The following is a 15,943-nucleotide window of genomic DNA, read 5'->3' on the forward strand; positions in this document are numbered from 1 at the left end:
CTATGGGTTTGGTTTTGTCTATGGGGGAAACGGGGCTTGTTTCTTCTAATTCGAAAGAAAATAGCCATTACTTGCATGATGGAAAACATGACTGGTGTTACGTACTGATGGAGGTGTAGGGCTACAAAGTGGTCTTGGAGAGTGTATTTGCTGCAGGAAAGAATCATGTGCTGTGATACCAAGAGACTGCTTTTTCAGCAGTAGCTTACGCGATTACTGCTGTTCAGGCTGAACCAGATCATCCCAACTGAAATGTAATGCCAACATCTGAGCTGTCATACAAACTAAGATGGATATCTGCCTGAAATGCTAAGTAATGAGAATGTACCACCAGTGTGAATTGGCTCATGCACTGCCTCAAACGATAATCGAAAGTCCCTAGTTTAATTGTGAGGCATCAGTAAAATGCAGCAGAAAAATACTTCATTGTTGCTCTTTGTGTTGGAGAATGGGATGTTTTCTGAACATCTGAATGCTGTTCTTGCTCCTGTGGCCATCCTCTGACTGATGTATCAGTCCTTTGATAACTGGGTATAGACCACCTGCCTTTGTTTAGTTTTTAAGTACTGTTATTCTATATAGTCATCCCTGGTGTAAATTGGGCTGCAAATAAAAGTGTATTTGTAACTAGGGGGTGGAGGTTGACTGACAACTCATTTGATTTGTCCCCATCAGCAAATAACCAAAGTTGAAGTCTTCTCCAAAGACCAGAGCAGAAACTTCCTGCTTGGCAGCTATACCTTCATCTCTGGATTAATTCTAGTGTAGGGGTGGGTGAACATGCTGGAACATTTTGAAATGGGTCCTTTCTAAAAGATGTAAGGTTTGCCTTGAGTTGGCTAATCAGAAATGCCTTTGTGAATAATGTCTCCAGGCCTTTCGAGCAGTTGGTAAGTTCAAGATGTGGGAAGCATTTTCATTTACTGGTACTTGCAACCAGTAACATCTGCTCAGCTGAAACACAAACTAGTCATGAAACTAAACCTGCCTACACAAGGCAAGGTTTGCTTTAGAGGAGGGTCAAGTACTCTTCTGTGCTCAGGTTTGTAGCCCTGAGTTTGCTCTTTTCATCAGAAACTGGTATGTTCTGATAAGGTGACAGAAGTGGATGTCTCCATGTGCCAATGACTCTCCCCTGTAGGTCATTGAGCCTTAGTTGTCTTTGGCTACTCCAGAAAATGCAAGCTTTGAAAGTGGAAACTGCAAGTACTCACTTCTGCAAAATAGTGCTCATGAGAACTGGAGAAAGGATTAAAAACCCTCAAGTTCTTGTCATTAGTCATAAATCTGCAGTGTTTGGCACATATGGATAGTTGTAGATGCATTTCACCAGATGGCAATGAGTTTGATGGAGCTTCAGCCAGCTTACCGTTCACACAGTCTGCAGCTCTGGTACTACCATGTCCTTCGAGCAGAGAACTGGAACTCAGCCCCAGGCCTCACAAAGGTCAAAATGTGTCTAACCCTGGAAGACCAATGTTTTCTTACTGGTGGCTGTTAAAAGTAGGTCCCAGGAGCAGGCATAAGACCTGGAAAGTGGAGATGCAAACCCAAGCATATTTACTGCATGTAATTTATCCTTTTGCTGGTCTATTCCTACCCTTTAAATCACTAACCCTCAGCAGTTTGAGAGCACTGATGTCAAGAGTTGCTTCAAGTAACAGGATTAGGAATTGGCTCAGAACGTTGTCACTGTACAGTGCTAGTCTCTAGGATAATTTGTTCCTATGGTATTGCTTCAATCCAGGCTGCTCCAACTTCTTTGGCATCATAAATGGAGAATGACTTCACTTTCCATCTGTTCTGGTGAGAGGATAGTTAAGGTGTCAGGACAACTGGACTTCTTCAAGTTAATCTGATCATTAGTGATGGTTTCAATACAGCCCCAGAGCAGGGTGAAAACTGATTAATTCCAGTGGATCCTGAATTGCTGGTGGAAAGAGACATTTAGGATGAGTAAGATAGTCGGGAAGCTTAATTCTCAGCTTTGGAGGACTTAAATTTATGAACTTCCCTAAATTATCCAGATGTTTGAGAGATTTAGCATCTCCCCAACCCCATTTTGGATTAGGTGTGCACTTAAATAAAGCAACTGAAACCCCCCATTATTTTTCTGCATGCAGTGCATGGTCAGAATTCATTTTCAAAATTCAGATCTTGAAAACAGAAAACTTACTCTAAAAGGCAATTTTAATAACTACATTTGCCCCATGAAGTCAAAAAAGGCTGATTTAAAGTTAGTGTAATGCTGCTCCCAATCCTCTTTAGTGTGAAGTTCTGTTTTAAAGCTGTAAATACCTCTTTATTTACAGTAGTAAAGACAAATTCTTGGGACAATAGGTGTAAGTAAAGCCCACATTTACCAGGGTACCACAAGGAGAAAGTCACTAGGTATGTTGGAACTAGATGCTATTAAGGTCCTTTCCAACCCAAACCATTCCATGATGCTATTGGTAGAACAGGTATCCACATAAACCACTTCTGTTTCCAGTGATGTTGGAACCATGTAGTTGACTGTCTTTAACAGAGCACTAGAAGCTCTTTTGCTTCGAGAACGAGTTTGTTACCTCCCAGTAACAGTACTTCTGGTTCTTAAGCTTTGGTGAGTTTCTGTGCTGAGCAAAAAAAAAAGGTTGTTTCACCCTGGAGCTGTGCAAGCAGCAGCAGAGGCAGGAAGATGTAATCACGGATGTGGGTTCCAGCAAGCTGCTGCACAGGAGAACTGCGCTGGCGGCACAGCGCTCCAGGATGAATCCAGAAGAACAAACCGTAACGTGGCTGATTTCCTTAGGAGTGTTAAATTCCCCGAAGAAAACAGTAGATGATCCCCAAGAGTTCCTGAAAGCTGCTCTCAAAGATGGAACTGTGCTTTGTAAACTCATCAATCGACTGCTTCCGGGATCTGCTGAAAAGGTAACTACTCTCAAAGACGTATTTTGGGGAGCTTGAAACAGCAAAATACTGCCCTGCTTTGTGGTTTTCTTTGGTAAGGTGAGCAAGGAGTATCAGCAACATGGTTTACATCTCACTTACTGGCACCTAATGAAGGGGACAGTGCAATTGTAGCTTTAGTCCTTTGATTTCATCTCTACAGGCAGGAAAAACCACCATAAGTTTGCAGTTGGCTGAGTTACACGTGTTCATCCAGTGGCAGGAAATACCGGGCCTACCAGAGATCAAAATAGCTTGGTTTTGAATAGAAGGAGATGCAGTTTGTCTGTATTTACGTAAATGCCATTAGCTACAACTGTAAATGTATTCACTCTTTCAGAACTCTTAGTGTAAAGCACTTAGTCAGGAAACACACCAGAGAAGCAGCTTAGGTCAGGAATAAATCACAGACCTTGCATCCATAGCGTTCTGAACTGTGCCAAGACCAGCAAATCCATTGGTACTAAAGCCATTTAAGCTCCTGCTACAGTTTTACAAGGGGTATATTCAGACAGTCCAAGAGTGTGGCAAGTTACTGCAAGAGGAGCAAAAAGGGAAGGAGTCCAATGAGAGGTAGGAAATGGCAACACAAAGAATGCTGTTTAATTAGAAAGAAAACACCAGGTTCACCCTGTAGAACAGGAGCCTTTATTTCTTGTGCACAAATCAGTTTTGCTGACTGGAAGCTCCCGATTGTGCTCATACGCGATGCTTGGGGTGCAGTGTGTTCTTAAAGGTCACCCGTTTCCCACTGCCGCTTGGGGCACTGGCATCTGCTGACATTCAAAACAAGATGCCGACCATCTCGATGTGTGCATCACTTCCTCCAGTGGCTGGCTCTTCCTGCTTCGACAGCTTGCCTGCCTCCCCCAGCCGCCCCCTCCAGAAGCTTCCCTAATTCAGTATAAACTGCACATGTCAATATTCATGCAGGGCCCCCTGAATAGAGCCTAGACAGGAGGTAATGCAATGAGCTCAGCGGATTCTCTTTCTTTAGCACTGCCTGGAGCCTAAAAATGAAGCCGATTGCATCAGTAATATTCAAGAATTCCTGAAAGGCTGTGCGCTCCTTAAAGTGGAGGTAAGTCAGCTTGGCTCCTTGCTTTTATTGTCATAAACTGCTTGTTCCATCAGCCTTTGGAAAAAAGCCGGATACCAGAGGGATGGAATTGGTGTCATTCCTCATCTTTTGTATGAGTGACAGCAATCAGAGCACGGGTAACTTAACATTCTGTCTGGAGAATGTGGAAACAGAGTGCATTGACTGTGAGCTTGATTCCTTCTTGTCTTTCGAGACAAGCTGGAGTGGTCAGGTAGGAATACATGCAGCGATAAAAGGAGGTCTGTCTAAATAGAGTTGAGCTGTGGACCTGTTTATGTTGTTTTTCAGTGTTGGAGAGAAGGGATCGCAGGGTTTGATAGGAAATACTCTCAATACTGAAGTGTTTTCATCTCCTTGCAACTGTTGTGTGGGAATCTGCCAAACACATCATCTTACATTGATCCTTGTACATGAAAATCATCCTAATGAAGTCAAAAGACACCTTTTCAGTGGCTGTTACTGGTCCTGTCTAAATACTGATTCTCATGCTTAAGCATAGCTCGTATTTGCAAGATCAGGGTCTCGGTGACCTCAGAGGTCAGCTCATTTTGCCATCAGGTCTTTTACTAAGTGCATATGGATTTAAAATGCAAAGACTTCTGTGTCACACTTAAATGCTTACAAGAAACTTATAACTAAGAGCTGTCACTGTCTCCTTTGAAATATGCCCAACACTGTGGAAGAAAAATACCTGCCAGAAGCAGGGACAGCATCCTTGGGCATTATACGGAATATTCAGGCACTATAGTGAAACATGCAACCCGTGGTAGCTCTGTTACTTGCACTTTTCCTTTGGTAGGTCTGAACAAGCAAAGAGCCTTTCTTCAGCATCTTAGAGCAACCCAGCATGAAAACACGCTCATTGCAGAGCTGCTTCACCAGCCCATTGTTCCCCAGTAAATGCATCTCTCCAAGCCTGCTGCTGCAGCAGCTTGAAGAACAGATAAATATAGACTCACCGAAGGCCTGTCACATCAGAAATCAGTTGCTGCCAGTCTTCTGGTGCTGGCCGTGTGATTTCCTCTGCTTTGAGAGGGTTTAGTTTTGTGTTTGAAAACCGATCATAATGCTTGTGGTGGAAAACAGCAAAAACCAGGAGTCTGACAGAGCTCAAAATCAGGACCAGGGAATAGCCCTCAACCGCTGTGCTTTAGCATCTCGTAGTTTTAAAAGCCAGTTCTGCACTGTTGCAGCCACACTCAATTTACAGATGCCAAGAACCAGCACTGTTGTGTGCCTGGCTCTTGGTGTTGCTCTGATCCTCCCTGTGCTTTTTCTTCCTTGGTTTTCACTTCAGAAAAGGCTTCTGCCTTCTTTTTCCTTCTGATTTATAACCCTTTTAATCTTTGAAGTATTCTGATCCTTCAGGAACAACCCCAGTGCTCGTGTGGCCGCCCTGCACTGTGAAAGGAGACCTCAAAAGCTGAACAAAAGCTCAAATCTCTCCAGCTTGAATTTTGCAGTGAAATCAGTATGATTTCTTCTTTTTTCCCCCAAATACGAAGTCACATTAGAACACAGAAACTTTGCTTCTCCCTCGGGAGCTTCAGGCAGAGGAACGCTAGAGGTAGGACAGCTGAGATGGTGGGCAAGACACGGCACAAGGCAGAGTGCTTTTGCTTCCCTCTGGCTCTTCCCATATTGCCAGCTTGTCTGAGTGCTCCCTGAAGGCAAAGCCAGGGCAGACATGAAAACCCTCTGTTCCTTCTCAAAGCTGCCCTGTTTGGACCTCATTGGCAAGGAGAGTTCTGGTTCCAAGATCTATCCACCCTGAAGCTGCGGTGATGGGGTATTATGTCTAAGGAAGATGAGCACAGGATAGAAAATCTGTGCTGCTCCATTATCCCATCCCGAGGAAAGAGTAACATCAGCAAAGCTCTTGGTTTAATGGGTTTAAATGCCCTGGCTCACACCCTGGATTTGACAATAAAACCCTCATGGTTTGGTCAAATTCTGCCCTTCTCCACAGAGAACTCTTGTTCCTTAGATATGAAGAAGTAGCCTGGGACTGGATCTGAGCCACTTCTCCTGTCTTCAGACTGACAAGTGCATGTTAAGGTCAAAGATCCTGTTCCTGTTGCAGATGTGAGCGAAAGAGGATGTTCCGAGGGAATCAGAGCTCACAACTTCTACTTGTACAAAAGGGCCTCATCCTGGGGAATCTCAAGCATGAAAAACTTCTTCCACACCATTGGCATCCCACCCTGGCATCGTGTGGCCTCGCTGTACTTTGCCAAAGCATCACACCATGCTTTAAACTTGGTTTTGTCAGAGATGTTTGTACAGCTGCCATCTGGAGCTGAATGCATCACTTCAGTGGGCATTGCTAGCGTGCAGGGCAGGTGAGCAGCGTGCAAGGTAGGGTTTCCAACAGCTTTGGGTTGAAACCCTAACAGGTAACTGCTTGCCAATCTCTTCCAATGGGGGGGCATGCAAAGAGGTTACTCCCGCAGAGCCACACATATGCGCTTCCCACCTACCCTTCTTTGTTGTCCTGGTAACCCAATCTTAGGAAGAAAAGCACAGTGAGGCAAACAGCACCTTCTCCTGCCTTACAGGAGCAGGGAGACATTTGGACATAGCGGAAGGAAAGGAGAAGAACACTCAGTGACATTCCTTTGAGGTGGCTCCCTTAAGCTGCTGCAGCTCTGCAGGCCTGTGGTGTGAGCTGGAGTCATCCATCGCGTTGTAGGGTATAAATAACCAAACTCTCCCTTAGCTTCAGCCCAGGACTGAAGCCTGCAACCATGTGCTGCTTCAAATGTGTCAGTCCTAGAACAGAAAGCATGCGGAGAAGCCGACACCTCCTGTGTACTAGACGAGCGCTGTAATGAGCTGAAACAATGAGGCTGTGCCTAAAACTTTCTGACTGCTTTTCAGTGGCATCTGATTCAAGTCGAGAGCATCCATCAGCCCAACACTGCTGAGACAGAGGATGTGGGCACCTCTTTGGAGCTTAAGAGTCCTTAGTGGTTTGGACTGAGGAACAGTGGCTTTAACCTCTGAGCTGTGGCTGTGAGCCCAAGGTTTGGTCCAGCGAGTGAGTACTGCTAAGCTGGATGCAAGCAGGACGGAACCTGATGGTTTGTGCAGTCTAGTGTAGCAGATGGAGGGAAAAGATGATGAGGAAAGGGACAAATTGGGTAGAAAACTCCTGGTCCTGCTTGTTCGTGAGGGCACAAATGGGAATTGTTCCTCTTGGCTTCAGCTGTTGACACCACTGCGTATACAGTAACAGCAGCTCAATACCTAAGCATCATTTACTGCTGAGGAAGCACAAGACCCTCATTCAGCAGCAGCGTTTTATTGCCAATATGACCACAAAACTGCTGGCAAGGGGCTGGTGTTTGTGTTGAACCAAGAACGTATGTGCAAGAGGAATCAATAGCTGGATTAACCCACACAGAGCACGCAGCGTGGCACTGCCATCATGGGCACAACCGAAGCTATTTCTGCAGCTGGAGGTGTTTGCAGCCTTCACCAAACTGTACCTCGAAGGAGTGGAAGAGCAGATGAAGAACCATTATCCCCTTGTGCTCCCAAAGCCTGCTCTGCTTTGGTTTACTCCCAAGCAACGTTACCTTTCTAAGATGGGTAACATCAAAAGGCAGAGCTCCTGCCCAGCACGAGCACTGGGGATGGGTATGTCTGTGTTCGGAGGGACCCCACGTCCCAGTGCCCTCCTGCTCACAGGGTGTGCGATGTCTTCTGACACCCCAAGGTCCCTGCATGGGTTTGGGACCCACAGCCGGGCTCCCCCCGGCTCAGTACAGCGCATCCTTCCCTTTCCAGGAGGGCACACACAGCACTGGTGCTGTGCTCGGGACGTGCTGTCTTTGGGAATCCTCAACGGAACCGCGCCTCCGCTACAGGCCCTCCTGCAGCATTTCTCTTCTGGGTGGTGCAAATCTGCTGTAGTGACCATTTCAATAGCCTGGGGTTTCCTTTCTTATCCTATCCCTCCCTCATTTTCCCTGTCCTTTTTCTTGCTTCTTTTCTCCTTTCCTTTCCCTCTCTTTCCTCTTCTTATTTTTTCCTTTTCCTATTTTTCCCTATCCTTTCCTGTTTTCCTTTCCTTTTACCCCTCTTTCCTAACTCACTTTTTTCCCTTCCCTTCCCTTCCCTTCCCTTCCCTTCCCTTCCCTTCCCTTCCCTTCCCTTCCCTTCCCTTCCCTTCCCTTCCCTTCCCTTCCCTTCCCTTCCCTTCCCTTCCCTTCCCTTCCCTTCCCTTCCCTTCCCTTCCCTTCCCTTCCCTTCCCTTCCCTTCCCTTCCCTTCCCTTCCCTTCCCTTCCCTTCCCCTGGCCTTTCTCTCCCCCCTTTCCCCTTTGCCGTCCGCTTCCCCCCCGCGGCCGGCGGAGGGTGCTGCGGTCTCACGGCCGCGCGGGTCCCGCAGCGAGCGGCGGGGCGGAGCGGGGCGGCGGCACCGCCTGTCACTTCCCCTTCCCCTTCCCCTTCCCTTCCCTTCCCTTCCCCGCGCCGCGATCCGGCTCCGGGTCAGAGCCGCAGCGGCCGCCCGCAGCCCGCAGCCCCGACCGCCGCCGCCGCCATGCCCCGGGGCTGCGCGCCCGCCCGCCCGCTGCCGTGAGTACCGACCGCGCTGCGGGCACCGGCATCCGCGCCGGGCATCCCCTTGTCCCCCCTCGGGCATCCCCGACGGGTGTCCCCGCACCGCGGTGTCCCCGCTGGGGTAACCGGAGCGCGGCTCCTTGCTGCCTGTGGTCCAGCTGCGGGCAGCGGAGCCGAGGGCCCCGGCGGTGCGCAGGGCGCTCCCGGCCGCTGCCGGTGTCTGTCCCGCCGGGGAGCCCCCGGTTATCCTCGGCAGCGGAGCGGGGCAGTCCGGTGCCAGCCCTCGGGTCTGGGGCTTTGCCGGGTTTGCGGTGGGTTCGGGCTGGAAGCGCAGCCCGGCTTCCCGTCACTTGTGCATCTCCCAACCCGGTCCTGGGCGTTTGGGTGCTGGTAACTCGCTAGGTGCAGCTGGGGGGGGATTTTTCGAGCTCTGCTGGTCACTGCCCGGCGCTTCCTCCCCTCCTCGGTGCCTCTGGGAGGCCTGGCAGTGCGGCAGTGCGGGTTTCCCTCTCCCGGTGTGATGCCCGATGGAGCAGCCGGAGCTGCGCTCCGTGACTGTGGAAGTCGGGAGCGCGATTTAATGGAGATGCTCAGGTGACAGCATAGATCTAAGAGGGGTTTTGCTTACATCCACAGAGCTGCTGCGATTGCTGGAGCAGCTCTGCCCTGGAGCCAGGCTGAGAGAGCTGGGCTGGGGCAGCCTGGAGAAGAGAAGGCTCCTGAAGGGGAGACCTGAGAGCAGCTCCAGTGCCTAAAGGGGCTGCAGGAAACCTGGAGAGGGGCTTGGGACAAGGGCCTGTAGGGACAGGCCAAGGGGGATGGCTTGAACCTGCCCGAGGGGAGACTGAGCTGAGCTCTTAGGCAGAAGCTCTTCCCTGTGAGGGTGCTGAGGCGCTGGCACAGGGTGCCCAGAGAAGCTGTGGCTGCCCCATCCCTGGCAGTGCTCAAGGCCAGGTTGGACACAGGGGCTTGGAGCAAGCTGCTCCAGTGGAAGGGGTCCCTGCCCGTGGCAGGGGCTGGAGCTGGAGGAGCTTTAAGGTCCCTTCCAAATCAGACTGGGATTCTGTGATCTTCCATGAGCTAAAAGCAAAAAAACCTTTTCCACTTCTATTTTTCTTCCAGCCCCGCAGCTTGTCTTACAGTTAGGAACGGAATTATGGATGGATTGTGCTGGAAAAAATAATTTTTAGCTCATAAATGAGGACTTTTCTGTATGATTAATCTATTCTGGAACAAGCTGCAGTGTATTTACACTACAGTAGCTGATCCAGCAGAGTTTTCCATATAGCCACTGCTCCACAGTAGCTACTCCAGACAATTTCTTCACGAAGGAAAGTCTTTACAGTTATTGCTAGGTTTGATGCTATAATTTCCTTCCCACCACCATTTTCCTCTGGACTTTGCCAGACTCTGAGCGTGCAGCATTATTCTGTGCTCGGAAGCATCAGGGCTATATTGTGCTACTTTAATAAAAGAAGATGCTATTCATTCAAGGCAGGACTTGTTTTTCTGGACTTACCTAAATGGGGAAAAGAAGGGCTATGATAGGGAATGACACAGAAGAGAGCTGCACACAGACATCCCTCCTGCTGTAACGTTGCATCCTCCGGCGGCTGCCAACAGGGTCAGTGCACACCCGGGCTCTCCATTACCATCTCCCTGTGCACGCAGACACTGGCGAGGGCTGGAGGCGATGCTCTGATAGCGCTGCCTGCGCTTGCAGGGCACAGAACTAGTTCATGCACCAGCTGGCACAGGGGATGCGGTCTGCGTGGTCCACAGGAGCACAGCCAAGTGAGTGAGGGCAATAGATCAGCTCGGAGACAGCCCAAGGTAGGTGGGGATGTGCCGAGCCGTAGCTGTGGAGCTGCTGACTTTAATATCTATAATGACAGCAGGCTGTCCCCCTCTGTTTCTGTAGAGTAAAGCCTTTCTGGCAGTGGCTGAGCCAGTTTGTAGATAGATTCTCACCAAAGAGCAGCCTTTGTGCTGCTCTTGTGGGACTTTGTTGCTGCACTGATGTGTCTGTCGAGAGCAAGAGATGCTGCGAGCATCCAGCTCTGCGAAAGAGGCCAGGCCCCGTCCTAATGGAGAGATGCCAAGTGGGCTCAAGGAGCTCAATGTGGAAAGGAAGAAAGGGCTGTTCTAAAGGGCAGTGCTACCCTCGAGGTAATTAAAGCCTCGTGTACTTATTTAGCAGGACATACTCGTATGTGTTGGAAGTGTTTGTAAGTGGATGGTGTCTGCCAGGAGAGCTTTCAGACCATCTTTCCTGTTCTTTGGATCTATGGTCTCCGTCTGCAAGACAGTGTGTGTGTGGGGAGTAGCAGATGGTGCCTCGGTCATACCGATAACGGGAGCTTTTTGTATCGGGAACTCCTTGTATCGCTTCTCTTTGCTTCATGAAGGGTAGGATTTGTGCAGTCAGTGTGAGCTTGGGGGGGTTTCTCCGGTGTTAGGAGGGGTTGGAAGCTCAAATTGCCCCTCGTTGTGCTGGGGGTGAGTTCTGAAGGTCTGGGTGCGCAGGGTCCAGTTACCAGTCACAGGAAATAAGCCCTTGCTGACTGTGTGTGTCTGTTTGAGGCTTGGGAATGCAGGATTCCTTAGAGTGGAAGTTTTGCACATAAAACAACTGCTTTTGTCTTCCTGTCAAAGAATGTATATGCATTATATTGTGCCATATTGCAGCAGCAGCAAACTGTGTGTGTTTGTGTCTGCTGCTGCTGACAGCGTGTGTGTGTATATCCATGTCTATGTACAGCCTCCATCTCTTCAGCTTTCGGTAGCAAAAAATAGCAGCAAAATCTTTCCTACCCTCAAGGCAAGCAATAACCTTCCCCGTGATGCTCTGCAAGTCCCTGCTCTGCAGCCAGCACTGATTCCTTCCTCCCCTTGTCCCTGATGTTGTGATGGGAATGCTGCCAGCTCCCCCTGCCCTGCCCCAGGAATTCCCTTGCTATAAAGGGGTGTTGTCGGCCCTGAATAAACCCGTTCCCTGCAGACACAAGGGCTTCTCAATCCTCACCCATACCCTCAGACAGCCCCAGTGGGGTGTTTTGGGCTCAACTGACCAAGTTCCTCTTTGGCAGGTGTTTGATCCATATGATTTGTACACCGGAGAGCAGTTCTCCAAGGTCCTGAGCACATTAACAGCTCTAAGGAAAGCCACCGAAGGTAAGAAACAAGGAGGTTTTTCTGGTGTCTTTTCAATTCCTCTCCTACAAATGCCGGCACGGGGGGTGTTTGTTTGGTACTTCCCAGTTTATGCCGGTTTCTGGAGGCTTGGGCCGATGCTGGATGGTGGGATTGGTATTTCATGCTTCTACCAACCCCAGGTTTAAGTGTGGCTGTGTGCGCTTTGCTGGCTTAGATCATTGCTTTACACAAAGGGACCTCTGCTCAGGTTTGACGGCATTAAGGGACCTCAAAGTAGGTCATTGTAAAGGAGCCGCGATGTAAATGAGCATGCACCTCCCAAAATGCAAATAGCAGGGTTTAAATAGTGTGTTTTCAAGCCAAAGAGAAAAACAGGTCCATCTGCCCCATGTCCTTACTGAATGCCCAAGCAGACCTGGTGCTCTGCCAGTTGTATTCATGTTTCTCCCCTCTCCCTTGGTCCATGGAGTAGACTCCTGGATTTGGGAATCAAGCTCATAGCTTGTCCTGCCTCTCTATGTGCTGTTGAAGCCAAGCAGATCAGCTCCTCTGGTTTCCATCTCAATGATGTAGCTCATCCCCTCAGGCTGCTTTAAACTGATATCAGTCCCATAGGCTGCGAAGAGAGGTTCAACAGGGAGGGTGATGGCAGCGCAGTGCTCTGGGGAGGGGTGAGAGGACCAGGGTCTCTTTCCTGAGGGCATGGGGAGCAGGGCCGCATGGGGTTGGGAAGGGTTTGCAGGGTGGAAGGTGTTTGTGGCCTCTGGTCATACGAGTGGACTTGCAGAGTCCTGGTCACCCACCAAAGTGCAGCACCAGGAGAAGAGTTCCGTTTCGCTGCTGCAGATTGCATTGTAGGCTACTGAAAGGGGGGAAATTCAAACACAAACCCCACTGTTTTCCTTTAATGGCAGGGTTTTTTCCTGTTGGTTTACTGCAGTTTTGCCTGGCTTTGGTCTGTGATGGGTTTCTCAATTGTTTCAGGCCAGGTTCGATGGGGCTGTTGAGCAACGTGCTCTAGTGGAAGGCGTCCCTGCCCATGGCAGGGGTTGGAGCTGGATGAGCTTTTAAGGTCCTTTCCAACACAAACCAATCTGGGATTCTCTGATTCTCTGAATATATATATGGTGTATAATGGTATCTATATATATGTATATGTGCATATAGTGCTGCTGTGAAGCAGTTCAAGTTCTTAGGCTGTCCTTCTGCAGCCAGCACTCAGCTCAGCCTCCATCTCTCTCTCTGGAAGTCAGTGACCTGTGATTCAGCTCCAGCACATCTCCTCCCAGCCTCTGCCTGCTCTGCTAAATGGCAGCACCCCGTGCCCCCATGTAGGAAGCTCAGGTTACCTACATGAGTAACATGCAGGTTACCTACAGCGGGAGCAGCCTCTGCAAACGCTGTCATTGGGATTGACACGAGCTTCATTGCTCTGAAAGCAAAGAGGGAGAAACTGCCCTGCCTCTGTGCTCGCCTGTTGCTGGGCTCTGATGGGGTGTGCGTGGTGCTGTTGTCACAACCTTCCCCTTATATCCAGCTCTATTCTGGCAGCCACCGTGTCCCAGCTCACCCCTGCAATCACTGCACAAGGCTCGGGATGCGGCTTTGCTGGGGAGTAGTTTCTATCACACGTTAGCGATGGAGCCGTAGGGAAGCTGGGATGATCCTCCTGGTTTCGTGGCAAACATCTGTTTGAACATATGCTTTCCCTGTTGAGATGTTAAAAAGCGCAATGCCTGCGCCATAATTAGCTGCACAGGCAGAGCTCACCCTTGGGGAAAGTACAGGGTAAAATAAATACATGTCTCAAACGGTTGCTTTTTGGTGGCTTGGCCAAGTTCCTTGAGAAGCAGGAGCCTGTGTCCTGCAAACCACCACTGCAGAGAGTCCGGTTTGTCTGTCCCACCAGAGGATGAATGGAGCATCAGCCTGGTACCCTGCTACGGCCCGCGCTCTGGCATCCCTGCGCATCCTGCCACCTGCAGAGCGGCTGCATCCCAGCACCCTTGTCGGAGGCAGAAGGAAGGAGGTGACAAGGAAACACCGTGGGAGTGTGTTTCTGAGCATCCATTTGAAGTCCAAATCCTTGTGCCTTCGTGGGTCTTGTTATGCAACCAACCAGAGGGGATAAACTCAGAGTTCAGCAGCTGCCCATCGCATCGCAGCAACACGGAGCTGATGCTTTTATCTGACAGCGAGGGCAGGGGAGGAAAACCAGCTGTGCTGGATCAGACGAGGCTCATCTGCCAAAAATAGCGCAGGAATGTGAGCAGAAACCCCAGCTATTTTAACCATAGTTTAAGCAACATATGGCAGCAGCATTCCATGCTGGACCAGGCATAAAATAGGACGCTGTCATGATGCCATATAAATGATACGTTTCCCTGCCAAAGTGTCGAAGTCAGTTTTACATTTGTTTCTAGGTTGCTGCAAGATATTTATAAAGCCTTTTGGAAGATTGGGAGGGGCAGGGAGAAGCATCAAAACCTACAGTAACCGAGTCATTCCCATGGGACTGGGGCTGATGGCTTGAGTAAGTCCAGACTCTTGGGTCACATCCTCCCTTTTCAGATGGAATCAGGGGAAGAACATCTCAGGCTGGCAGCCATCCCCCCCTCCTGGCCTGGGAGTCGGTGGGAGCAGCTGAAATCACTGCTGCTCCAATGTCAGGATGCTCCAGAGAAATAACCCCCCCCACACACACACACACTCTGTGTTTTTGAAGTGGGTTTTCCATGCGGAGCTGTTTTGCTGTTGCTGCAGCGCAGGGAGCTGGGAATTCACTGTGTGGTTGTCAAGCAGTTGTGTAATGAGCAGAAAACTGACTCACTGGCAGCACGTACTGGGAACGCTGTCTGTTGCTGGAGCCGGGACTGGGCAGACTGGTGCGTGGGTATGGGATGGGTGAGGGTTTGGAAGTCGTAGTCATGGATGTGATCCCCATTTGTGCAAGGCACTGGGGAAAGGCAAAGCGAATCCACACTCCTGGAGCTCGCAGTTTGTATTGCTCCAGGTCCAGTCAGGGGTGAAGTGTTTTCCTATTGAAACAAGAATCCTCTGGGGAGAATCAAAGCCCGGCTGAGTTCCTGTAACTCCCACCAGACTTCCCCTCCGGAATGGTTTTTCCATGGCGATGTTCAGGCTGGAGGAGAATGGGGGAACAGCAGCTTTAGAGCTTGTGTTTGCTGGTTCCTGAGCACGCTTTGGGGCTGGATTCACCCTCTCCTCTTGCACCGTTTCCAGGGGAGAGCTCCAAATGTTATGTGGGGACTTGCACAGGCAGCGCAGCGATGCCTGCACACCATTCCTCTCTGTTCCCCTTTGGAGGCCCATGCGAATGCCAGCTCCACAGTGCAGGTGGAAAAGAGCAGCTCTGGAGTAAGGGGATGCTCTTAAATCTACAAAGAAGCTGCAAGGCGAATCTTAACAGTTGTTCCCAGTTTACTGGGATGATGGTATCTGCTGCTGCTTCGTTTGAGCACCATGACACATAGGAAGGAGCCATTGCCCCACAGTGTGGTGGGAGGTACAGTAGCAGAGAAGTACTGGGCATTACTGGGTGGCTGGAATCCCAGGTGTTTCCTGCTCCACGGCATCTAAACAGGGTTCTGAGGCTGAGAAACAAGCCCTGAGACCAGTGTGCAAAGTGAGGAGCTTTATGTCAGAGAGGCAGCTCCAAGAGCTGTGGATGATGCTCTGAGCCCTTCCATGGCGTTACACTGCTCTCCTGCCTCAGCGCAGTCTGAATCCCTCTCTCACATGGCTGATGGCAGCAGTCCATGGATAGGAATCAGGATTGTGCCCAGCCTCTTTCAGCTGTATAATGAACCCAGAAGGACTCATCTGAATAGAGGAGTGATTGTGAGACTGGCTGTCCAGCATTCCTCCCCAAGCAGTGCTTGCTCAGGGCCCAGCAGCATTCCCCATTGGGCAGCACTGGACTAAGTATTCTTTTTTCCTGCGGTTTCCTCTCTGAATGATTTAACAGATTAATTCCAGTGTTGGACTTCCCCAAATACTGCAACTGCCTGAAAAATCCTGAGGTCTAAGAATTATTTATTCACAGGGCTTTTATTTGCCATTCACTTTTCACATAGAACCCCGGCCTGGTTTGTGTTGGAAGGGACCTCAAAGCTCCTCCAGCTCCAACCCCTGCCATGGCAGGGACCCCTTCCACTGGAGCAGCT

The 15,943-nt window shown here is 49.8% G+C and overlaps 1 protein-coding gene across 4 annotated transcripts in view; it reads left to right on the plus strand.

Moving 5' to 3' along the window:
• Positions 1-2,686: 2,686 nt before the first annotated feature.
• The window catches only part of ARHGEF6 (Rac/Cdc42 guanine nucleotide exchange factor 6), a 39,363-nt gene continuing 26,106 nt past the window's right edge, over positions 2,687-15,943 (plus strand). For 2 of the 4 annotated variants that reach the window (XM_065689166.1, XM_065689167.1), the window contains exons 1-3: positions 2,687-2,913; positions 3,929-4,012; positions 11,690-11,774. In XM_065689166.1, coding sequence (XP_065545238.1) covers positions 2,749-2,913; positions 3,929-4,012; positions 11,690-11,774 — 334 coding nt within the window. In that variant the 5' untranslated portion in view covers positions 2,687-2,748. Of the gene's footprint in view, positions 2,914-3,928; positions 4,013-8,512; positions 8,616-11,689; positions 11,775-14,179; positions 14,290-15,943 lie in introns of those variants that run through there. The other 2 variants (XM_065689169.1, XM_065689170.1) reach the window with 2 other exon arrangements.

Source organism: Lathamus discolor, chromosome 9 (genome assembly GCF_037157495.1).
Source record: "Lathamus discolor isolate bLatDis1 chromosome 9, bLatDis1.hap1, whole genome shotgun sequence".
In the NCBI taxonomy this organism is placed as follows: domain Eukaryota; kingdom Metazoa; phylum Chordata; class Aves; order Psittaciformes; family Psittacidae; genus Lathamus; species Lathamus discolor.